The 25,796-nt window shown below is 38.7% G+C and overlaps 1 protein-coding gene across 1 annotated transcript in view; it reads left to right on the forward strand.

The window, feature by feature from the left end:
* Positions 1 to 1,278: 1,278 nt before the first annotated feature.
* Positions 1,279 to 25,796, forward strand: part of TACR3 (tachykinin receptor 3) — a 74,008-nt gene continuing 49,490 nt past the window's right edge. Inside the window, exon 1 of the mRNA XM_061164289.1 lies at positions 1,279 to 2,180. Within this exon, the coding sequence (XP_061020272.1) occupies positions 1,636 to 2,180 (545 nt within the window). The 5' untranslated portion in view covers positions 1,279 to 1,635. The remainder of the gene's footprint in view (positions 2,181 to 25,796) is intronic.

Here is a 25,796-nt window from a genome sequence, read left to right on the forward strand (position 1 = left end):
CAAATCAAACTTGCTCTCCAATACATCTTACCTGAAAATGTTTGGATGTAATGCATATTGTAACAAGAGAGACGGGCACTACCATTTATTTAGGTCTCTCTCCTGCTTGGTGTTATTGAAAGGCTGTTATCATCCCCATGTTCACCCTGAAATTTAGATTTAAAAAAAAAAAAATCTTCACTTTCAAGTGAGGAAATCAAGACACAAAGAGCTCAAGTAGGGGGAGGGGAAAGAGCTCAAGTTGGGGGGGAGGGAAGATTTCAAGTGTTTTGGGGAGATTGCTAAAATACGTGTAGCCCTAAATCTCTTCTACCAGAAGAGACTAATAAAAGAGACTAATAAAAGGCTCTGGAACATCCTGATAAATGGCTGGTGAGATCCACCTAAGCACAGACTCCAGCTCACCTGCTCTCAACCAAAGCTCAGGAGTCAGGCCTGCCCGTGATATTAAGGTTACTGTCTTATTTTCATTAGCATGTCAACATGATCAGGCCCTGAAAGCCAAGGCTCCAAATGTTCAAAACTCTATAGCCCTGTGTACTTACGTAGACTGTTCGTAGGCTACATTCATCCCAGAGAAATGACGAAAGTTAAGTCTTGCCCTTGTGTTTCAAGAAAACCTACATCTCGATATTTCTGATTTACCCTCGGCATGTTACGGCATTCCAACCTGAGAAGAACCCTCTGGGAAAGACCAAAGTCTCCTTCTGCCTGGGGGTTAGGAGAGAGGAGGGGACAAATTTCTGGTGATAGAGATTACAGGGAGAGAGGGAATGGGTAGATTTGGGAAGGCGGAAAAGCAACGGGATCTGAGAAGGGAGAACAGAAACACACAAGCAGAAATTCGAGTGAAATTCCAAAAACCAGTGGAACAAAGCGACCGGTTCTTGGGGCTCACATTCCTCAGCTAACTGCACCCACAGGCGATCTTGCCAGAAAATCTTCTGGGACCTTGACTATGCCTTAGGGGTGAATGGTTTAATTGGTTTAGAAAATAAGAGTCCACAATACAACTGAAAGCAGGGACCTCAGCAAAATATCTTGAAGTTAAAAGACGAAAGACAATCTTGTGGAGATTTTAATTACAGATGAGAAAGTGCAGCCCTTGCTTGAGCCTGTCAACCCGCCAAGCTCCAGCGAGTAGCGAATGAATGAAACCCAGAGGGCGGGGGTGGAGGAAAGGAGCGCAGTCGTCTTCCTAGAAGGAAGGGGTTGTCAGCTCCGCGGCCCCCACAACGTCACCGAAGCAGAGCCCTGTAAGAGACTATAAAGCTCGCAGCGGCTCCTGAGCCTCAGCGCTTCAGCTGGTGCCCGGGAAACTCCCGCAGGAGTGATTCCCGGAGGGTCTCCGCTGGCGCCAGTCCCTAACATCACTTTTTTCAGACTGTCTCATCCTTCCTGCTCGATAGATGCTCAAAGTCGCTTCTGGAGAAAGCGCCTGCTTTCTCCCCATCATCTGCAGGGTCAAAGCATCCCTTAACCAGCAAGGGCTGTGGTACCTTCTCCGTCTCGATTCGGGGCGGGGCTGAGGTCCGCTCAGCAGCGAAGCGACAGGGAGGCAGAGAAGAACTTCGCGGGAGACGGGCCGGGCTGACGGTGGGTGAGCGAGGGGACTCGGGTCGCACACCCATCGCTATGGCCTCGCTCCCCGTAGCCGCGAACTGGACGGACCGGGGAATGGCCGGCGCGGACACCGGGAACCTGAGTGCCGCGCTCGAGACTGGGGCAGCCGCGGGAGAAGCTGAGACTGAGTGGCTGCAACTGCTCGTCCGAGCCGGCAACCTTTCCGCGTCCTTCTCCCCGCTGGGTCTGGCGGCGGCCTCCCCCGCGCCTTCGCAGCCCCGGTCTAACATCACCAACCAGTTCGTGCAGCCGTCCTGGCGCATCGCGCTCTGGTCCCTAGCCTACGGCGTGGTGGTGGCCGTGGCCGTCTTCGGGAATCTCATCGTCATCTGGATCATCCTGGCCCACAAGCGCATGAGGACCGTCACCAACTGCTTCCTCGTGAACCTGGCTTTCTCCGACGCCTCCACGGCCGCCTTCAACACCTTGGTCAACTTCATCTATGCGCTGCACAGCGAGTGGTACTTCGGCGCCAACTACTGTCGCTTCCAGAACTTCTTTCCTATCACAGCGGTGTTCGCCAGCATCTACTCTATGACAGCCATTTCGGTGGACAGGTGAGGAGAATACCGGGAGGAAGGGGGAGGAGGAGGCAAACAGAGCAGCCGGGCAGTGGGATAAGGTTAAAAGGAAATGGTGACAAAAGGGATCTGATGAAACGAAAGGGACTAGGTGAAAGTTCTTAAAGGAGGTCACTAACCTGGGTGGCTCAGAAAATAAATAATCTGCCTGCAATGCAGGAGACCCAGGTTCGATTCCGGGGTTGGGAAGATCCCCAGGAGAAGGAAATGGCAACCCATTCCCATATTCTTGCCTGGAAAATTCCATTGACAGAGGAGCCTGGAGGGCTACAGTCCATGGGGTCACAGAGTCAGACACGATTGAGTGACTAACACTGATGATGATGAACCCATTTACAAATGGGTCCATCAGTGGCTGAACTTGTTCTGTTCTTAGGGCCTCCCCACTCCCACCCTAAACCCCTAATCCCCTTTGAGGTCATCTAGAGGGAACGAAGAAGGTGAATGAAAGAGATGGGGAAACCTGTCATTCCAAGTAGGACAAACTCAACTAAAGACACTTAACGCTAGTACATTTTCTCAAATGGCTTCAAACAATTGCCACAAAAATTGTTACCTTTAAATTGTACTTTTGGGGCTTCGTCCTCTCTGTCAGTCACTATTCCGTCGGAAAAATGAATGCTACCCACCTCCTCTCTCTGGTTTGCTGATTCTCATGCCATCCATTCTATACCCGATCCTTGCCCCAGGGCCAACACTGCTTTGGTCTCCCAGTTAATGGAGGATCCATCAGAGGCAACAAGCTCCCTCAAAATGATTGCTATCAGCCAGCAGTTTCTCCAGTTCTTCAGGTTATCTTTCACTTCCAATAATCTGTGGAGACCATGAGCTAGGTAAACTCTGTGCCTGGAAGATGGTACCTGATTCATTCAGATGATAGGCAAGAAAAAGCCCAAAGACTAAGTGGTTAGGAAATGAGGCATGACACTTAATAACTGTTTAAAGATAATCTTTTAGAATGTTCCCCCATCTACTCTGGGAATCCCGGGACTCTTAAGCAATTATAAGAAGCTGGAGAGACATCCAATATTTGTTCTTATAATCCATTTTATGAAATTTCAGTGTGTGTTTGCTTCCCCATATGGAATATTATGGACAATGCAGACTGTGTTAAGACAATGGTAAATATCTACCTGTTACTAATGAAAGCAAAAGTGAAAGTCACTTAATCAGGTCCAACTCTTAAAGACCCCATGGGCTACACAGTCTATGGAATTCTCCAGGCCAGAACACTGGAGTGGGTAGCCTTTCCCTTCTCTAGGGGTCTTCCCAACCCAGGGATTGAACCCAGGTCTTCTGCATTGCAAGCAGATTCTTTACCAGCTGAGCCACAAGGGAAGCCCAAGAATACTGGAGTGGGTAGCGTATCCCTTCTCCAGCAGATCTTCCCCACCCAGGAACTGAACCAGGGTCTCCTGCTTTGCAGGCAGATTCTCTACCAACCGAGCTATCAGGGAAGCCCTGTTATTGATGGTTACACTTTAATTCAATATTATGCTAAAAATGAACCACAACAGTCAGTTTTAGTCTCCATTTTGTGATTGGCAGTTTCCATGGGGTTGATGGGGATGGGGGAGGTGAAGTGATTTTAATTTCAAGTATCAATGTTCTCATCCATGAAAAGGAAAGAATACTTTTTTCTATATTAACAAACGTGTTTGAAAATAACATGGAGCTTAATATTAATTCTTACTACATTAAGTCACCATTATGAGAAAAAATAAGAAAAAAGAATTGCTTTTTTCCATCAGTCCATCATCTGTGTTTATTGTTTTGAAATTGAAGGTATTGAAGGCATAAAGCTTTAGAAACAATTTTCAAATGCCAGGCCCATGGGGTTAAATTGAAGGAGCAGTGGTTAGTTACCACTGACTAGAATATGTAAGCACAAAACCACATTTTTTAAAGCCTCTGAAACTGCCAGTCTTCTCTTCCCCTCTATCTCTAGTTTTCGAATATCTCACTCCTTCATTTTTGTAGGCACAAAAGTGAGTACAAAGAAGAAACAAAGTCAGTTCCAAGTTGGAAAACAAGTGGAACCACCTCTAATCTTGCTCCATTGAGATAGAAAGGAATGTTTCTTTGGTTTGGGCATCTGTCTTTAGTTTTGTATGGTTTGATTTATTCTTTGCTCTAATCTGGAGGAGAGGCATTAGCATATCAGGTTATAAGATTCTCACAATGTTCTTAAAATGTTAATGATACGTTATGAAATTTGATGAAAATTTAGTGTGTAAAGTCTGTGAGGGGAAAAAAATTTAGTGTTTCAAGTATGTGAGGGGAGAAAAAGGTCATTTTCCGAGTTACTTTCTACCAATATTTATGCAAAATCTGAAATAACATTGGAGTTATTCTAATTGATAATGTAATGCTATTTCATCACATTCACTGGTTTGAAATCAATGAATGCTTTACTACTTATACTTTACTCTTTCCTTACTAGAAAACATTATTCAATTACCAAAACTACTCAAAATTTAGGATCATACAATTTGCAACAAAATCTGAGGCATATTCAGTTCAGATATTGAAAATCTTTTCAGAATCGTTAAGTTAAAAATTGCTTTCATTTGAGCACATAGTTGGATAAAAAAAATTACAGAGATAATTTTTACAAACCTGAGGGTATACAAATATAACATTTATTAGAATTCTCAATAGTTTACCAGTCAACAGAATCTATCTGCATTGGTGTCTTACCAAACATGAACTGAGTATACTAGTCCTGTGGCATTTGCATTTTATTGATTGAAGTTGGCAAGCTCAACCCCTCCTAGAAAGTTCAGGCAAGTCATGTGTCTTTGGTTATGGCTGTATGGACTCCCTGTCCCATATAGAAAAGTGAACAGTATATGCTTGAAGAAATTTTAGTTCCCAATATAATTACTGCTTTATTGAAATAACCATAAAATTACAAAAGCCCTAATTAGGTCTTAATTGATAAAGGATTACATCATTTAGATTGTGATAGCAACACTTGGCTTATTGAATTGTGAGTGTTTTCTATTCCCATTTTTATCTTAGGTTACATTCCATTATAGGTTATTACAAGATATTGAGTATAATTTCCCATGTACTGTGTTGTGCTAATTTGCTTCAGTCCTGTCTGACTCTTTGTGACTCCATGGACTGTAGCCCACCAGGCTCCTCAGTCCATGGGATTCTCCAGGCAAGAAAACTGGAGTGGGTTGCCATGCTCTCCTCCAGGGGATCTTTCCAACCCAGGGATCGAACCCATGTCTCTTATGTCTCCTGCATGGGCAGGTGTGTTCTTTACCACTACTGCTACCTGGGAAGCCCCTCTATTCCCATTTAATATAAACTGAATTGTGCCCTCCCAGCCTAAATGAAAAGTGTATTGAACTCACTGTGTCCCTCTCCATGTGTGTGTGCTCAGTCGTGTCTGACACTTTGTGACCCCATGGACTGTAGCCTGAACGCTCCTCTGTCCATGGGATTTTCCAGTCAAGAATACTGGAGTGGGCTTCCGTTTCCTACTCCAGGGGATCTTCCCAATCTGGGGATCCAACCTGCATCTCTGTGTCTCTGCATTGGCAGATGGATTCTTTACCACTAGTGTCACCTGGGAAGCCCTTGTGTCCCTCGGCCTAAAATCAAAAAGATCTTCTGAGGTTTAAAACTACTTCAGCTTTGACCCAGGCATTTATGGCTTTGCTTCAGCTGTAGCAAAATGCTTAGAACCTCCTCTGACCTCAGAAATCTTAGACCTGAAAAGGATTGCAGATCCTCCCTAATGAACATTTGTATTTTACACATGGAAAACCTCAAACCAACAGTCACATATTTTGAATAAAAACACTGTGTTTTCCTTTACATGTTTTGCACTCATTCTGCACTGGAAGAATTGCTTGATTTCTAACTTCACATTTTTAATGTAATTAATAATTCTACTAAAGATTTGAATGTGAGCTCACAGGTTCTGATCTTATCCTGAAACATCCTATTCATTTGCTTTGTTAGAAATTCTTGCAAATCTTATATATGTTCTATAGACCAAAACATCATCTTTAAGTTCTACACAGTTCCTTCTTGTCTATAAGGCTACTTCACCATCTTTACACACACACACATACACACACACACACACACACACACACACACACACAGTGGAATTAGTGCCAACGAAGAGTCACTGTTTCTCTCCACTATCCTTCCCAAGTTTGCCATTTTGAAATGTAACATTTGAACACAACATTTATCTGAAAGATGTTCAGCTCTCACAGGATCACGCAGTAGCGCTTCAAACCACTGCAGTCCACTCCAGGACCCCTACTGTTCTTAACCTCTACACTTTCTTATGACTCCTAAGTAGTTGTGATAACTGCAGGTTAATATTAAAACTTAGCACTTCTCTATGCTATCTATCAGGGAAGGCAACGGCAACCCACTCCAGTGCTCTTGCCTGGAAAATCCCATGGACGGAGGAGCCTGGTAGGCTGCAGTCCATGGGGTCGCTGGGAGTTGGACACGACTGAGCGACTTCACTTCCGCTTTGCACTTTCATGCACGGGAGAAGGACATGGCAACCCACTCCAGTGTCCTTGCCTGGAGAATCCCAGGGACGGGAGCCTGGTGGGCTGCCATCTGTGGGGTCGTACAGAGTCGGACACGACTGACGTGACTTAGCAGCAGCAGCAGCATGCTATATATGTTATATGTATATATAAAACATCTCACATATATTTACCTATGTTTTAATTGAGAATGCAGATGTTAGAGAATTATTAATAGAACAGTTAATATAATAGAAATATTATCTCTTTAATTATATGGTATATACCACTTGATATATAGGGACATTAGAAAATATTTTCTTCCATTTTCTAAGCACATTTTTAAGTTAAGTTAGAAACTCTAGGGAGGCTTATTAATATATGTGGTTTAGTCGCTAAGTCATGTCCGACTCTTATGACCCCATGGACTTTAGCCTGCTAGGCTCCTCTGTCCATGGGATTCTCCAGGCAAGAATACTGAAGTGGGTTGCCATTTCCTTCTCCAGGGGATCTTCCTGACCCAGGGATTGAAACTGGGTCTCCTACTTTGCAGGCAGATTCTTTACCAACTGAGCTGTGAGGGAAGCCCTTATTAATATACAGTAAAGGAAAATTTCAGAGCATAGAGTCCAGTATTAATTAAAATATTTAAAGATTTTTTTCTTTAGGTAGATATACTCCTAAGTATTTTATTCTTTTTGTTGCAATGGTGAATGGTATTGTTTCCTTAATTTCTCTTTCTGTTTTCTCATTGTTAGTGTATAGGAATACAAGGGATTTCTGTGGTTAATTTTATATCCTGCAACTTTACTATATTCATTGATTAGCTCTAGTAATTTTCTGGAAGAGTCTTTAGGGTTTTCTATGTAGAGGATCACGTCATCTGCAAACAGTGAGAGTTTCACTTCTTCTTTTCCTATCTGGATTCCTTTTACTTCTTTTTCTGCTCTGATTGCTGTGGTCACAACTTCCAAAACTATGTTAAATAGTAGTGGTGAGAGTGGGCACCCTTGTCTTGTTCCTGATTTCAGGGGAAATGCTTTCAATTTTTCACCATTGAGGGTAATGCTTGCTGTGGGTTTGTCATATATAGCTTTTATCATGTTGAGATATGTTCCTTCTATTCCTGCTTTCTGGAGAGTTTTAATCATAAATGGATGTTGAATTTTGTCAAAGGCTTTCTCTGCATCTATTGAGATAATCATATGGTTTTTATCTTTCAATTTGTTAATGTGGTGTATTACATTGATTGATTTGCGGATATTAAAGAATCCTTGCATTCCTGGGATAAAGCCCACTTGGTCATGATGTATGATTTTTTTAATATGTTGTTGGAGTCTGTTTGCTAGAATTTTGTTAAGGATTTTTGCATCTATGTTCATCAGTGATATTGGCCTGTAGTTTTCTTTTTTTGTGGCATCTTTGTCCGGTTTTGGAATTAGGGTGATGGTGGCCTCATAGAATGAGTTTGGAAGTTTACCTTCTTCTGCAATTTTCTGGAAGAGTTTGAGTAAGATAGGTGTTAGCTCTTCTCTAAAGTTTTGGTAGAATTCAGCTGTGAAGCCATCTGGTCCTGGGCTTTTGTTTGCTGGAAGATTTATGATTACAGTTTCGATTTCCTTGCTTGTGCTGGGTCTGTTAAGATCTTCTATTTCTTCCTGGTTCAGTTTTGGAAAGTTATACTTTTCTAAGAATTTGTCCATTTCTTCCAAGTTGTCCATTTTATTGGCATAGAGCTGCTGGTAGTAGTCTCTTATGATCCTTTGTATTTCAGTGTTGTCTGTCCTGATCTCTCCATTTTCATTTCTAATTTTGTTAATTTGGTTCTTCTCCCTTTGTTTCTTAATGAGTCTTGCTAATGGTTTGTCAATTTTGTTTATTTTTCAAAAAACCAGCTTTTAGCTTTGTTGATTTTTGCTATGGTCTCTTTAGTTTCTTTTGCATTTATTTCTGCCCTAATTTCTAAGATTTCTTTCCTTCTACTAACCCTGGGGTTCTTCATTTCTTCCTTCTCTAGTTGCTTTAGGTGTAGAGTTAGGTTATTTATTTGGCTTCTTTCTTGTTTCTTGAGGTAAGCCTGTAATGCTATGAACCTTCCCCTTAGCACTGCTTTTACAGTGTCCCATAGGTTTTGGGTTGTTGTGTTTACAGTTTCATTCATTTCTATACATATTTTGATTTCTTTTTTTATTTTTTCTATGATTTGTTGGTTATTCAGAAGCATGTTATTTAACTTCCATATGTTTGAATTTTTAATAATTTTTTTCCTGTAATTGAGATCTAATCTTACTGCACTGTGGTCAGAAAAGATGACTGGAATGATTTCAATTTTTTTGAATTTACCAAGGCTAGATTTATGGCCCAGGATGTGATCTATTCTGGAGAAGGTTCCATGTGCACTTGAGAAAAAGGTGAAATTGATTGTTTTGGGGTGAAATGTCCTACAGATATCAATTAGGTCTAGCTGGTCCATTGTGTCATTTAAAGTTTGTGTTTCCTTGTTAATTTTCTGTTTAGTTGATGTATCCATAGTTGTGAGCGGGGTATTAAAGTCTCCCACTATTACTGTGTTACTGTTAATTTCCTCTTTCATACTCGTTAGCGTTTGCCTTACATATTGCGGTGCTCCTATGTTGGCTGCATATATGTTTATAATTGTTATATCTTCGTCTTGGATTGATCTGTTGATCATTATGTAGTGTCCTTCTTTGTCTTTTTTCACAGCCTTTATTTTAAAGTCTATTTTATCTGATATGAATATTGCAACTCCTGCTTTCTTTTGCTCTCTGTTTGCGTGAAATATTTTTTCCAGCCCTTCACTTTCAGTCTGTATGTGTCCCTTGTTTTGAGGTGGGTCTCTTGTAGACAGCATATATAGGGGTCTTGCTTTTCTATCCATTCAGCCAGTCTTTGTCTTTTGGTTGGGACATTCAACCCATTTACATTTAAGGTAATTATTGATAGGTATGGTCCCGTTGACATTTACTTTGTTGTTTTGGGTTCGCGTTTATACAGCCTTTCTGTGTTTCCTGTCTAGAGAAGATCCCTTAGCATTTGTTGAAGAGCTGGTTTCGTGGTGCTGAATTCCCTCAGCTTTTGCTTGCCTGTGAAGCTTTTGAATTCTCCTTCATATCTGAATGAGATCCTTGCTGGGTACAGTAATCTAGGTTGTAGGTTATTCTCTTTCATTACTTAAGTATACTTAAGTATGTCCTGCCATTCCCTTCTGGCTTGTAAGACCAGAAACTATAAAACTCCTAGAGGAGAACATAGGCAAAACACTCTCCGACATAAATCACAGCAGGATCCTCTATGACCCACCTCCCAGCATATTGGAAATAAAAGCAAAAATAAACAAATGGGACCTAATGAAACTTAAAAGCTTTTGCATAACAAAGGAAACTATAAGCAAGGTGAAAAGACAGTCCTCAGAATGAGAGAAAATAATAGAAAACAAAGCAACAAAGGATTAATCTCAAAAATATACAAGCAACTCCTGAAGCTCAATTCCAGAAAAATAAATGACCCAATCAAAAAATGGGCCAAAGAACTAAACAGACATTTCTTCAAAGAAGACATACAGATGGCTAACAAACACATGAAAAGATGCTCAACATCACTCATTATTAGAGAAATGCAAACCAAAACCACAATGAGGTACCATTACACGCCAGTCAGGATGGCTGCTATCCAAAAGTGTACAAGCAATAAATGCTGGAGAGGGTGTGGAGAAAAGGGAGCCCTCTTACACTGTTGGTGGGGATGCAAACTAGTACAGCCACTATGGAGAACAGTGTGGAGATTCCTTAATAAACTGGAATTAGAACTGCCATATGACCCAGCAATCCCACTTCTGGGCATACACACCGAGGAAACCAGATCTGAAAGAGACACGTGCACCCCAATGTTCATCACAGCACTGTTTATAATAGCCAGGACATGGAAGCAACCTAGATGCCCATCAGCAGACGAATGGATAAGGAAGCTGTGGTACAGGTACACAATGGAATATTACTCAGCCATTAAAAAGAATTCATTTGAATCAGTTCTAATGAGATGGATGAAACTGGAGCCCATTATACAGAGTGAAGTAAGCCAGAGAGATAAAGACCAATACAGTATACTAATGCATATATATGGAATTTAGAAAGATGGTAACGATAACCCTATATGAAAAACGAGACACAGAAAAAGAGACACAGATATACAGAACAGACTTTTGGACTCTGTGGGAGAAGGCAAAGGTGGGATGTTCTGAGAGAACAGCATCGAAACATGTATATTATCAAGGGTGAAACAGATCACCAGCCCAGGTTGGATGCATGAGACAAGTGCTCGGGGCTGGTGCACTATGAAGACCCAGAGGGATCAGATGGAGAGGGAGGTGGGAGGGGGGATCAGGATGGGAAATAATGCAAATCCATGGCTGATTCATGTCAATGTATGGCAAAAACCACTATAATATTGTAAAGTAAAAAGCCTCCAACTAATAAAAATAAATGGGAAAAAAAACAATAACACTACATAACAAAAAAATATATATTTAAAGGTTTTTTAAGTGACAGTCATTGTTTTTTACCTGGAAACTTTAAGGAAGTAATTTAATATGTTTTATTTAATAGTCCAAAAGCCTTAACAAACCCATACAGCGTTAATACATTTATTTATTCTGTGCTGAGCTGACTGTGGCTCAGATCATGAACTCCTTATTGCCAAATTCAGACTTAAACTGAAGAAAATAGACCATTCAGGTATAACCTAAATCAAATCCCTTATGATTATACAGTGGAAGTGAGAAATAGATTTAAGGGACTAGATCTGATAGACACAGTACCTGATGAACTATGGATGGAGGTTCGTAACTTTGTACAGGAGACAGGGATCAAGACCATCCCCACGGAAAAGAAATGCAAAAGGCAAAATGGCTATCTGAGGAGGCCTTACAAATAGCTGTGAGAAGAGAAGTGAAAAGCAAAGGAGAAAAGGAAAGATATTCCCATTTGAATGCAGAGTTCCAAAGAATAGCAAGGAGAGATAAGAAAGCCTTCCTCAGCGATCAATGCAAAGAAATAGAGGAAAACAACAGAATGGGAAAGACTAGCGATCTCTTCAAGAAAATTAGAGATACCAAGGGAACATTTCATGCAAAGATGGGTTTGATAAAGGACAAAAATTGTATGGACCTAACAGAAGCAGAAGATATTAAGAAAAGGTGGCAAGAATACACAGAAGAACTGTACAAAAAGATCTTCATGACCCAGATAATCACGATGGTGTGATCACTCACCTAGAGCCAGACATTCTGGAATGTGAAGTCAAGTGGGCCTTAGGAAGCATCACTATGAACAAAGCTAGTGGAGGTGATGGAATTCCAGTTGAGCTATTTCAAATCCTGAAAGATGATGCTGTGAAAGTGCTGCACTCAATATGCCAGCAAATTTGGAAAACTCAGCAGTGGCCACAGGACTGGGAAAGGTCAGTTTTCATTCCAATCCCAAAGAAAGGAAATGCCAAAGAATGCTCAAACTACCGCACAATTGCAGTCATCTCACACGCTCGTAAAGTTATGCTCAAAATTCTCCAAGCCAGAGTTTAGCAATATGTGATCCATGAACTTCCAGATGTTCAAGCTGGTTTTAGAAAAGGCAGAGGAACCAGAGATCAAATTGCCAGCATCCACCAGATCATCGAAAAAGCAAGAGACTTCCAGAAAAACATCTATTTCTGCTTTATTGACTATGCCAAAGCCTTTGACTATGTGGATCACAATAAACTGTGGAAAATTCTGAAAGAGATGGGAATACCAGACCACCTGACCTGCCTCTTGAGAAACCTATATGCAGGTCAGGAAGCAACAGTTAGAACTGGACATGGAACAACAGACTGGTTCCAAATAGGAAAAGGAGTACATCAAGGCTGTATATTGTCACCCTGCTTATTTAACTTATATCCAGAGTACATTGTGAGAAACACTGGGCTGGAAGAAGCACAAGCTGGAATCAAGATCACCAGGAGAAATATCAATAACCTCAGATATGCAGATGACACCACCCTTTTGGCAGAAAGTGAAGAGGAACTAAAAAGCCTCTTGATGAAAGTAAAAGAGGAGAGTGAAAAAGTTGGCTTAAAGCTCAACAATCAGGAAACTAAGATCATGGCGTCTAGTCCCATCACTTTATGGGAAATAGATGGGGAAACAGTGGAAACAGAGCCAGACTTTATTTTGTGGGCTCCAAAATCACTGCAGATGGTGATTGCAGCCATGAAATTAAAAGATGCTTACTCCTTGGAAAGAAAGTTATGAGCAACCTAGATAGCATATTAAAAAGCAGAGACATTACTTTGCCAACAAAGGTCCATCTGGTCAAGGCTATGGTTTTTCCAGTGGTCATGTATGGATGTGAGAGTTGGACTGTGAAGAAAGCTGAGCACTGAAAAATTGATGCTTTTGAACTGTGGTGTTGGAGAAGACTCTTGAGAGTCCCTTGGACTGCAAGGAGATCCAACCAGTCCATCCTGAAGGAGATCAGTCCTGGGTGTTCATTGGAAGGACTGATGCTGAAGCTGAAACTCCAATACTTTGGCCACCCCATGGGAAAAGTTGACTCATTGGAAAAGACCCTGATGCTGGGAGGGATTGGTGGCAGGAGGAGAAGGGGACGACAGAGGATGAGATGGCTGGATGGCATCACTGACTCAATGGACATGAGTTTGGGTAATCTCCGGAAGTTGGTGATAGACAGGGAGGCCTGACCTGGTGTGATTCATGGTGTCGCAAAGAGTCGGAAATGACTGAACATTGAACTGAACTAGCCCTATTGTATCCTTATGTATATCATAATAGCTGGCACATGGTAAGCTCACAATCCAGACTACTGAATAAAATAATCATAAAAGTAATCAAATAAAAATAAAGTGATGAGATACAACCTTTTTCCATTAAAATTTACAGATATTGCTATCTTGTAGTAAATATGACATTTTTACACATGCTTTTAGATTGAACCATATGTAACTGCCAATTATTATTGCTTAAAATGTCATTATTTTATATGATTTAATCTAGTAGTTAGATATGTATTGTCAACAGTCTCTCAGGGGTGCAATTTTCCAACAGGTTCAAAAATATTTTTCAAATCAAAATTCAAAGAACTGAAAACAGCTAAACCCCCCAACAAAAAGAAGTGAGCAAATAAATGTTGAAGCATTTAAAAATCAAATTTTACCTAGAAAACTAGAAATTACATTTGAATATAACATCAATTCTATCAAGTCTCTATGCACATATATAAAAATGTGCTAACATTAACATATCCAACACTTTTTAGCCCATAACCTTTACTTATAAACCATTTTTTGCTAGTTATTTCAAGGACAACTAGTCTCCAGTTATTTCAAAGAATCCCTAGAAAGGTCTGATAACAGTTTATCAGTAGTCTTTAACATTTCCATCCTCCCTACTCTGCCCTGGCCAGAGAGAGAGAGAGAGAGAAACAACAAAGAAAAAGCAATGTCAACACTTTAGTACAGAGCATAATAGCGTGTCTGGAATAAGCCATGCCCTTTCCCAGTGGCTGTTTTCGAAACCTGCAAAAGTCTTAAGTTACAAACTGCCCTCTGCCTGATATTTTTGTGATGTCTATTTGTGTTCCATATAGAATTCAGAGAAATTATCTTTTCCCTAAGCTTCGCTCCATTAACAATTTCTTAATGACCAGTGTTCCTTCATCTTCTACCTGCAACTGTCTCTTCCTGGGGCTCAGCTCTAAACTATGTGTCCAGGACGAGGGATTGTCCTACTTCCCTATGCTTCATTGCTCTGGGAATAAACCATTCTAATTAAGGCTTGCTCACTGGTACATTAAATAGATGCTGTAAAACATACATCTGGGATTTGCAGCCCCACCACTTCATCATACAGTCAGAATCTGAAAGCCATTTTAGACTTAGCAGGATCTGAGGAATTATTAGACAATGGATTTAACAGTCTAATTTAATTCTATAGTACAATAAGGTAGATGTAGATTTGATTTGCTCTGAATGGTGAGACTTTGGGTAATTTTATTTTCTTTCCTACTTTTCCTTTTCTAATTATCTACAGTAAAATGTGCTCCTTTTACATGAAACAAAATACAGTGTTAATTAAAGTTCTGAAGATGTATGTTGCTGATGGTTGCACAACAATGTGAATGTGTTATTGAACTGTACACCTAGATTTAGTTATCTAGTAAATTTTATGTTTGGTATATTTGATCACAATAAAATTTTTTAAATATTAAATAAGTAAATAATGTTTAAAAACCTAATACTGACTCTGAAAGAGTCAAGCCAAAGAGTTTGGACTCAAGAAGAAAATGACTTGATTAAACTTTGTATAGATATTTTATTGATAAATGTTTTATGGCAACATTTTTAACATACTTTTTGGCTAACTTAGAAATCATGAAGACACTCTGGCAAGAGAGTACTGTTAATATTACAATGGATTAATTTGTAAATTGAATTTTTTTTCTCAGGAATTATGCAAAGATATCACATTTGTGTGGAGTAATTTAGAAGACTGCCTAAAGGTACAGGGATAAATTAGCTCAGTATTTCTATTATTCAGTCTGGTATATGACAAAGGTTTTTAAATATTTGCTCAAGTCCTTGATTTTGAGCTCATATGTATTATCATCTACAAATTTCTTTACCTTCAAATCTGCCCAAGTGTCAAGATTATGTATATTTTTCCATACCTGTAAGTAAGGAAAATATGTATCTGATTATATCACTAAGCAACAAAGGGCTCAGTTTTGTTCTGGAGCTGCTTTATTACTTGTTCGAGGGAATCAACTGTGCATATTTCTTCTCAACTCTGCTGTCAGTGATGTACTTTGGTAGCCTGAAATCATAGTAGGAATACTTGCACCAAAGAAATCTGCAAATGCTAGAAATCATGAATTTTGTTTTGCTCTGTTTATTTTTTCTTTAGAGAGCCTGTGGTTAAACATTTACCAGCACACAAATCACTAAACTTGTAGTCACTCACTCAGAAGTTATTTCTTAAGTACCTTGTAAGTATTAACACTGTATAGAAAGAAGGCACACTGGAATAAACAAGATGGACATGTCCCCTATTCTAATGAAACTATAATTAATATCTCCACTGAACTCCTTGGCTGTATTCCATAGTCCTAAATCCAGCAATCTATTGGCCTTCATCATTTGAATGTTTAATAATCATCTCAGAATTTACATGCTCCAAACTGAGCTCCCCATATTCCTCCAAAACTTACTCGTCCTACAATCTTTTGAGGTCACAATCTAAACCTCAGGTCAGAACTCTTGGAAGTATTCTCAGCTCATCTCTTCTTTCATACTCTGTGTCTAATCAATTAGGAAATCTATTCACTTTTACTTTCAAAATATACATGGAATCTAATCACTCCTTAAGATGTCTGCGGTTGCCTCCCTAGTCCAAATCAATATGGTTTCACCTAAGAGTTTTCTCAGAGGATGATGGTTGGATGGCATCGCTAACTTGATGGACATGAGTTTGAGCAAGCTCTGGGAATTGGTGATGAACAGGGAAGCCTGGCGTGCTGCAGTCCATGGGGTTGCAAAGAGTTGGACACAACTGAGCGACTGAGCTGAACTGGACAGTTTTCTCTGTCCCTGCTCTTGTTTGCCTTTCTCAGTGCAACTATCAAAGTGACCCTGTAATGAGCCATATCATTTATCCCCTCTGCAAGTCCTCCAGTGGCTCCTCGGTTCTCTCAGGGTAGAAATCAAAGTTCTTACAATGGTCTGTAAGATTTTATAATAACCGGTCCTTTGTTACTCTCTGATCTCATCTCCAACTACTCACCATGTCACAGCTCTGCTCCACCATCTCTAGAGTCCTCTGTTACATCAATATACTAAGCATGTTTCTGCCTCAGGATCTTACACTCTGTGTGAAACACTCTTCCTCCAGACAACCACATTGTTCATTACCTGTACTACTCTGGACCTTGGGCACTGTGTTGTTTTCATTGCTTTAAATTTTTCTTTGCCACATGTATCTGTATCACCTTCTAAAATACTATATAATCAGCTCATCTGTATGGAGTAAACAAATAATAGAGAGAGTCTATGGTAACTATGAGAACACATAGCAGGGGAAAGCATTTTTATAGTGTTAGAGCAGAAGAATACAGAAATGTAGAAGCATTTTTTTTCACATGGTGATCACCTTTATTTGTGAAACACTGGTATTTTTTTTAATTGGGGTATAGTTGCTTTACAAAGTTGTACAACACAGTGAATTAGCTATATGTATACATACATCAGCTACTTCTTTTTCCTCCCTTCCACCCCAACCCCATCCTGGCCATCATCAAAAAATCTACGAACAATAAATGCTGGAGAGGATGTGGAGAAAATGAAACCCTCTTGCACTGTTGGTGGGAATGTAAATTGATACTGTCACTATGGAGAACAGTATGGAGGTTCCTTAAAAAAATAAAAAATAGAACTATCATATGGCCCAGCAATCCCACTACTGGGAGTATATCTAGAAACATTTTTAAAGTTATTTTACAAAAGTATAGAAAATTTCTCCTAGTAAATTTGTTATGAGTAGTTACTATTTAAATAAAAATGAAACATTTAAATAACTATACAGCTTTATATGTAACTATCATATTAAACTGAATTATCTATAAAGAAAAAGATTAGATTTTCAAATGAGCAAAGGGAACAATTCTGAAGAAATTAAAATACAAATGGCGTGTTTATGTTGCATAAGTACTCTTAATCACAATTCAGAATTCTTAGATGAATAAACTAAACTGAATTTAAAAGATGTCACAGTACCATCGTGTACCACAGTACTTTCAAACTAAATGGATATATAAGGGCTATTTTCTCCATTAAGTTAACTACATGGTATAAAATAAATTCAAAACTCTTAAACTTCCTTCTTATTTCATTACCTTAAAATGTTTTACTCCAAAAATAAAAATATTTTCAATATCTCTTCAACAAAAATTAACATAATATAAATTTCATGTTGAGGGTTCTGATATTTCAGAAACAAAACTATATAATAATATTTTTAAAATAGATTACAAAGTTTTTCTATATAAGAAATTACTGACAATCCCCATTGACTAGTCACAAAACCATTGTGGAGACTATCTTTAATGAAAATGAATGAAACAGGTCTCCTTAGAAACATATAAAAGGATACCATTTTAAAGATCTAGCAGCTCAAAAATAGAACACATATGCCAAAGAACACACACATACACAACAAATTCTATGCATGCACAATTCTATATGTGAACTCTTTGCTTTGCACAAATTTCAATTAATCAAGATTAGTTATATATTTATACATTTATTTGTAATATAGTAATATAACATACATAATAGTTATATATGTGTGTATATATATATATATATATATATATAAAATAATACCAGTTCCCTGAAGAGCAAGCTCAAGTTTTTGTTACCATGTCATATTAACTGTGAGTATTTGCATAATGTAAAGCCGTTACCTGTTCAGTCCATGAATTATTCCACAAATAACATATGCACTTCATAACCAGTGGTCAATCATATTCCTATTTTTCAAAATCGGTTACTGACTGGTCACTGATTATCTGTTAGTTGGTTCATGCACACACAGCAAAGCACATAGTTGCATTGCCTCATTGTCTTTCAGTGATAAACTCAAATGACATCTTAGAAAAATGGCTAATCAAAAGAAAGACTTGCCAACAAAGAAGAAGGGGTAGGGAAGAAATAAAAAGTATTAACACCGAAAGTGAAATTCAAATCCAATATAGGTGAAGATAAAGAACAGCTGCATATGTGAATGTTGACAGTCACTTAACAAGAGACTCAAAGTATGCAGCCAGGGGAAATTAGTAAAGGTGAATTTATCAACATAAATGAGGAAAATGATACTGACAAATGAGGAAGATTTCTGAGAGGAAGAGACACTGGCAAAAATCGTTACATTAAAAAACAAAACAAAACCTCTCAGAGATATTTTAACACTTTCCAAGTTCAAGAATAAAATGTTGAAGTCAATTCAAACTCACAAAGGTATAAAAAAATATGCTGGCTCTGTATATGTTATATGAAAGAATAAAGTAAATACTCAAATTCAGGACCTTTTTTTTTTCCTAAGAGTTTATTTTAGAGAAAGTTTTAGTTAACAGCAACATTGAAGAGGAGGTACAGAGATTTCCTATATATCCTCTGCCCATCCCCCTTATGCACAGCCTCCCTATTATCAACATCTCCCACTAGACTGGTACATTTGTTACCAGTGATGAACCTATATTGATTCATCATAATCACCCAAAGTCCATCATTTACATTAGGCTTCACTTTTGGTATTATACATTCAATGTATTTAGGCAAATGTATAATGACATGTATCTACCATTATGGTCTCCTCCAGAGTATTTTCTTTTCTTTTTTTTTTCTTTTTTTTTTTTATTAGTTGGAGGCTAATTACTTCACAACATTTCAGTGGGTTTTGTCATACATTGATATGAATCAGCCATAGATTTACCAGAGTATTTTCATGGCCCTGAAGATTCTCTGTGCTTTGCCTATTCAATCCTATTCCCCTGAATCCCTAGCAAATATTGATCTTCTTACTGTGTCCATAGTTTCATCTTTTGCATAATCCTATAGTTGGAATCAATGCGTAGCCTCTTTCAGATTGCATCTTTCACTTATTAATTATGGATTTAATGTTGTTAATGTTTTTTCATGGCTTGATATCAAATTCTTTTTAGCAGTGAACAATATTTCATTATCTGATGCACCATAGTTTATTTATTCTTTCATCTAATGAAGGACGTCTTTGGTACTTCTAAGTTTTTGGCAATTATGAATGAAACTGTGATAAACATCCATGTGCAGGGTTTTTTGTGGGGGCAGGGATTGCTGTGGGGAGGCTGTAGGGGGGCATAAGTCTTCAACTCCATTTGGTAAATATCAAGGAGCACAATTGCTGGATTTTATGGTAAGAGTATGTTTGGATTTTTTAAGAAGCAGCCAAACTATCTTCCAAGATGGCTGTACCATTTTGCATTCCCACTAGAATGTATGAGAGTTTCTGTTGCTTCACGTCCTTTCCAGCATCTGGTGGTGTAGGTTTTCGCCATTTTAACTGATGTGTATTGGTATCTCATTGTTGTTCTAACTTGTATTACCTGATGATGTATGATGCAGAGCATATTTTTGTATGCTTATTTGCCATCTGCATATCTTCTTTGGTGAGGTGTCTGTTAAGGTGTTCGAAACCTTATATATAAGTTAGCGCAGAGATTCTTTCTTCAGTCATGCTCAACCTACTAATTTTGTTTCTTTCTTTCTTAGGATTTCTGTCTCTCCACTTGCATTGCCCAGCAATTCTTACATGTTATCTACTTTATTATTAGAGCCCTTAGGATATTAATCCAGTTGTTTTAAATTCCCAGTATGATAATTCCAACATCCCTTCTATGACTGGTTCTAAAGATTGCTTGATCTCTTCAATTTTTCTGTATGTCTTTTGGCATGCCTTGTAAATGTTCTTGATAGCTAGTGTCCTCCCACTATTTATTGAAAAAAATACTATTTACCCCACTAAATTGCCTTGGATGTATATGTGCCAAAAGTCAATTGAACACAAATGTGTTTATTTCTAGACTCTTGATATTTTTGATTTATTGATCTACATGATTATTTTTATGCCAGTACTACACTATTTTGATTACTGTAGCCCTGTAGTAACTTTTGAAGTACAGAAAGTATAAGTACTTCAGCTTTTTATTTTTCAAAAATTTTTTACTATTCTAAAAGAACTGCACTTCCAAATTACTTTTAGGGTAAGTTTTTAAAATTCTGGAATTAGAGTAAGAATTTTTATAAGGATTGTCTTAAGCTTTTCAATTAATTTGGAAAGCATTGCCAGTTCAACAATATTGAGTTTTCCAATCCATGGACAGTGACTTCCATTTATTGAGGTCTTCTTTAATTTCTTTCAACAATGATTTATAGTTTTCAATGTACAAGTATCAATTATTTTTTACAATTCTTTCTGTATTTCTTAAATTTTTACTAAATGTTACTTCTTGTGCTATTGAATAAAATTTTTTGAGGTTCATTTTCAGACTGTTCATAACAAGTCAGTTCAGTTCAGTCGCCCAATCATGTCTGACTTTGTGACCCAATGGGCTGTACCACACCAGGCTTCCCTTTCCATCACCAGCTCCTGGAGCTTGCTCTAACACATGTCAATCAAGTCAGTGATGACATCCAACCATCTCATCTTCTGTCATCCCCTTCTCCTCCCGCCTTCAGTCTTTCCCAGCATCAGGGTCTTTTCCAATGAGTCAGTTCTTCACTATCAGGTGGCCCAAGTATTGGAGCTTCAGCTTCAGCACCAGTATTTCCAGTGAATATTCAGGACTGATTTCCTTTAGGATTGACTGGTTAGATCTCCTTGCAGTCCAAGGGACTCTCAAGAGTCTTCTCCAACACCACACTTCAAAAACATCAATTCTTCAGCATTCAGCTTTCTTTATAGTCCAACTCTCACATCCATTAATGACCACTGGAAATATCATGGCTTTGATTAGACAAAGTAATGTCTCTGCTTTTTAATATGCTGTCTAGGTTGGTCATAGCTTTTCTTCCAAGCAGCAAGCATCTTTTCATTTCATGGCTGAAGTCACCATCTGCAGTGATTTTGGAGCCCAAAAAGATAAAGACTGTCACTGTTTCCATTGTTTCCCCATCTTATACCATGAAGAGATGGGACCAGATGCCATGATCTTCGTTTTTTGCATGTTGAGTTTTAAGCCAGCTTTTTCACTCTCCTCTTTCACTTTTATCAAGAAGCTCTTTAGTTCCTCTTCAGTTTCTGCTATAAGGATGGTGTCATCTGCATATCTGAGGTTACTGATATTTCTCCCAGCAATCTTGATTCCAGCCTGTGCTTCATCCAGCCCATCATTTCGCATGATGTACTCTGCATAGAAGTTAAATAAGCAGGGTGACAATATATAGCCCTGACGTACTCCTTTCCCAATTTGGAACCAGTCCGTTTTTCCATATCCGGTTCTAACCATTGCTTCTTGACCTGCATACAGATTTATCAGGAGGCAAGGAAGGTGGTTTGGTATTCCCATCTCTTGAAGAATTTTCCAGTTTGTTGTGATCTACATAGTCAAAGGCTTTGGCATAGTCAATAAAGCAGAAATAGATGTTTTTCTGGAACTTTCTTGCTTTATTTTTTTTTTTACACACATATTCTTTTTTTTTTTATTTATTTTTTTATTAGTTGGAGGCTAATTACTTCACAACATTTCAGTGGGTTTTGTCATACATTGATATGAATCAGCCATAGAGTTACACGTATACCCTTTTTTGATGATCCAACGGATGTTGGCAATTTGATCTCTTGTTTTGCTGCCTTTTCTAAATCCAGCCTGAACATCTGGAAGTTCTCAGTTCACGTACTGTTGAAGCCTGGCTTGGAGAATTCTGAGCATTACTTTCCTAGCATGTGAGATGACTGCAATTGTGTGGTAGTTTGAGCATTCTTTGGCATTGTCTTTCTTTGGAACTGGAATGAAAACTGACCTTTTCCAGTCCTGTGGCCACTGCTGAGTTTTCCAAATTTGCTGACATATTGAGAGCAGCAGTTTCACTGCATCATCTTTTAGGATTTGAAATAGCTCAGCTGGAATTCCATCACCTCCACTAGCTTTGCTTGTAGTGATGCTTTCTAAGGCCCACTTGACTTCACATGCCAGAATGTCTGGCTCTAGGGAGTGATCACAACCATCATGGTTATCTGGATCATTAAGTTGTTGGGTTTTGTTTTTTTTTTTGTATAGTTCTTCTGTGTATTCTTGCTACCTTTTCTTAATATCTTCTGCTTCTGTTAGGTCCATACCATTTCTGTCCTTTATTGTGCCCATCTTTGCATGAAATATTTCCTTGGTATCCCTAATTTTCTTGAAGAGATCTTTAGTCTTTCCCATTCTATTGTTTTCCTCTATTTCTTTGCATTGATTGCTGAGGAAGGCTTTCTTACCTCTCCTTGCTCCTCTTTGGAACTCTGCATTCAGATGAGTATGTCTTTCCTTTTCTCCTTTGTCTCTTTTTAGCTTCTCTTCTTTTCTCAACTATTTGTAAGGCTCCTCAGACAACCATTTTGCCTTTTTGCATTTCTTTTTCTTGGGATGGTCTTGATCACTGCCTCCTGTACAGTGTCATGAACCTCTCTCCTAAGTTCTTCAGGCACCGGTCTATCAGATCTAATCCCTTGAATCTATTTCTCACTTCCACTGTATAATTGTAAGGGATTTGATTTAAGTCATACCTGAATGGGCCTGTGGCTTTCAGTTCACTCTTCAATTTAAGTCTGCATTTGGCAATAAGGAGTTCATGATCTGAGCCACAGTCAGCTCCTGGTCTTGTTTTTGCTAACTGTATAGAGCTTCTCCATCTTTCGCTGTAAAGAAGCGAATCAATCTGATTTCAGTATTGACCATCTGGTAATATCCATTTGTAGAGTCGTCTCTTGTGTTGTTGGAAGGGGGTGTTTGCTATGACCAGTGCATTCTTTTGCAAAACTCTATTAGTCTTTGCCCCATTTCATTTTGTACTCCAAGGCTAAACTTGCCTGTTACTCCAGGTTATCTCCTGACTTCCTACTTTTGCATTCTAGTCCCCTAAGATGGAAAGGACATCTTTGTTTGGTGTTAGTTCTAGGAGGTTTGTAGGTCATCAAAGAACCATTCAACTTCAGTTTCTTCAGCATAGTGGTTGGGGCACAGACTTGGGTTACTGTGATACTGAATGGCTTGCCTTGGAAATAAACACAGATCATTCTGTCATTTTTGAGATTACACCCAAGTATTGCATTTAGGACTTGTTGACTGTGAGGGCTACTCCATTTCTTCTATGGGATTCTTGCCCACAGTAATAGATGTTACGTCTTACTAGTCGTACTAGTAATGTCTTGCCCATATCTACTACTTGTGTGGGCAAGACATAACTAGCATATAGAAATACAGTTGATTGAACCTGTATCCTGTGATCATGCTGAATTTATTTACTAATTCTAAGGGGTTTTGAGTTTTGCAGATTCCTTAGGATTTTCAGTTAGAGTAGGCAGTGGAAATATGGAAGACCATTTCATCTGCTAAGAAAAGCAGTATTACTTCTGCCATTATTACTCCCGTCAGTAATAAAGACAGTATTCCTGTTGAATCTGGGTGCCTTTTCTTTCTTTCTTTCTTTGTAGCTGTTTTTGTTGCTATTGTTTGCTATTATTTTCATAGCTGATTTTTCTTTTTAAGTATATATCCATGATATCTTATTAAGTTAATTTGAGTACAAATTTTTCAATGATAGGAAATGATAGAAAAACAATTTTTTAAATTGCCTCCATTCATGCATTAATTTAGTCATACAATAAATAGGTTGTTTAATCACGAAGTTGTGTTGGACTCTTGTGACCCAAAGGACTGTGGCCCACTAGGCTTCTTCTGACCATGGAATTTCCAAGGCAAGAATACTGGAGTGGGTTTCCATTTCCTGCTCCAGGATCTTCCCAATCCAGGTATCAAATATACATATTCTGCATTATCAGGTGAGTGCTTGACCACTGAGCCACCAGTGAAGCCCCAATAAATATGTTATGGGTGCCAAATATATGCAGTATTATCCCAGATGTTATTAATATATTTATTATCTAAGTATATATCCAAGAATGGGCTTCTCCAGTGGCTCAGAGATAAAGAATCTGCCTGCAATGCAGTCAACACAGGAGACTTGGGTTCGACCTCTGGGTAAGGAAGATCCCCTGGAGGAGGAAGTGGGAACCCACTCCAGTAATCCTGCCTGGAGCATCCTATGGACAGAGGAGCCTGGTGGGCTATAGTCCATAGGGTTGCAAGGAGTCAGACATGACTGAAGTGACTGAGCATGAGCGTGATAGCCAAGACTATATTATTATTCTAGTTTAGATGTTATCTATACCTCTTTTCTTCCATTTGCACAGTTAAGTAAGCATTTACATCATCACAACTTAAATATCTGAAGATGTAGAACTCCTTATGCTTGATTGACAGCACCATCTCCCTGATTTTAAAGATAACAGAGTGGAATTGCCACAGGCCACTTCAAAAAGGAGTTTAAGATGGTATAGATCCATATTAAACAAAATTGAGGGAAATTAATTTCCATTGCACCCAAAGATCTTACAGAGTCTCCAACTGTAACACTGAACATTTCTATTTAATCACTGAACCACTGAGCACCAGTTGTGCTAAGGGTGCAAAGACCTTACTACTCTCCGTACAGGAAACTGTCTAAAAGGAGAGATTTGAAAGAGAAATAACCTATAATGCACCACCCTGATGAAATAGTTTTGTTGAAGAGCTGGAATAATATCAAAAGAAATTTTTTTAATCCTTAGGTCAGAATTTTGGCATGAACTTATTTATTTTTCTTTCCACTCTATTCACAACTAGCTAAGAACCACATTAGATGAGTTATCTTTGCTTGGTTTTGCCTCAAGCTTACCACAGCAGCTTGGTTTTTCAGTTTCAAGTGTTAATTTAGTTGTATTCAACATAGTTTTAGAGTGATTTGAGGGTCTACTGTGCCTAATATTATCTAAGTCTCTTTGTATACACTACATTATTTAATGTCATTTTTACCACATAATTATACTCTACATTATGTTTATTGTTCCCGCTTAGCAAAGTTAAGAAACCTAAGCAACTTAATGACTGAACAACAACAAAGAAAGCTATTCCTTTTTAATTTAGGTTTGTTTTATTTGTTTAATGTTAATCCATGCTGTGTTTCAGTAAGAACAATACCGATTCTGTATCTGTGACTCGTCAGATATCCAGCAGTACAAATTAGCTTCAAGTTACACACACTGAACAAAAGACAGACGTTGAGCGAACCAGGAGGGGAGGGGCGGGGCCCAGAGGGAGAGGGAGGGAAAAGAAACAAAGAATGGAACATGCATGCAGGCTTTTCCATACCACCTTCAATGCTAACCTGCTTCAGAGGG

The sequence above is a fragment of the Dama dama genome, chromosome 17 (assembly GCF_033118175.1).
Source record: "Dama dama isolate Ldn47 chromosome 17, ASM3311817v1, whole genome shotgun sequence".
Classification (NCBI taxonomy): domain Eukaryota; kingdom Metazoa; phylum Chordata; class Mammalia; order Artiodactyla; family Cervidae; genus Dama; species Dama dama.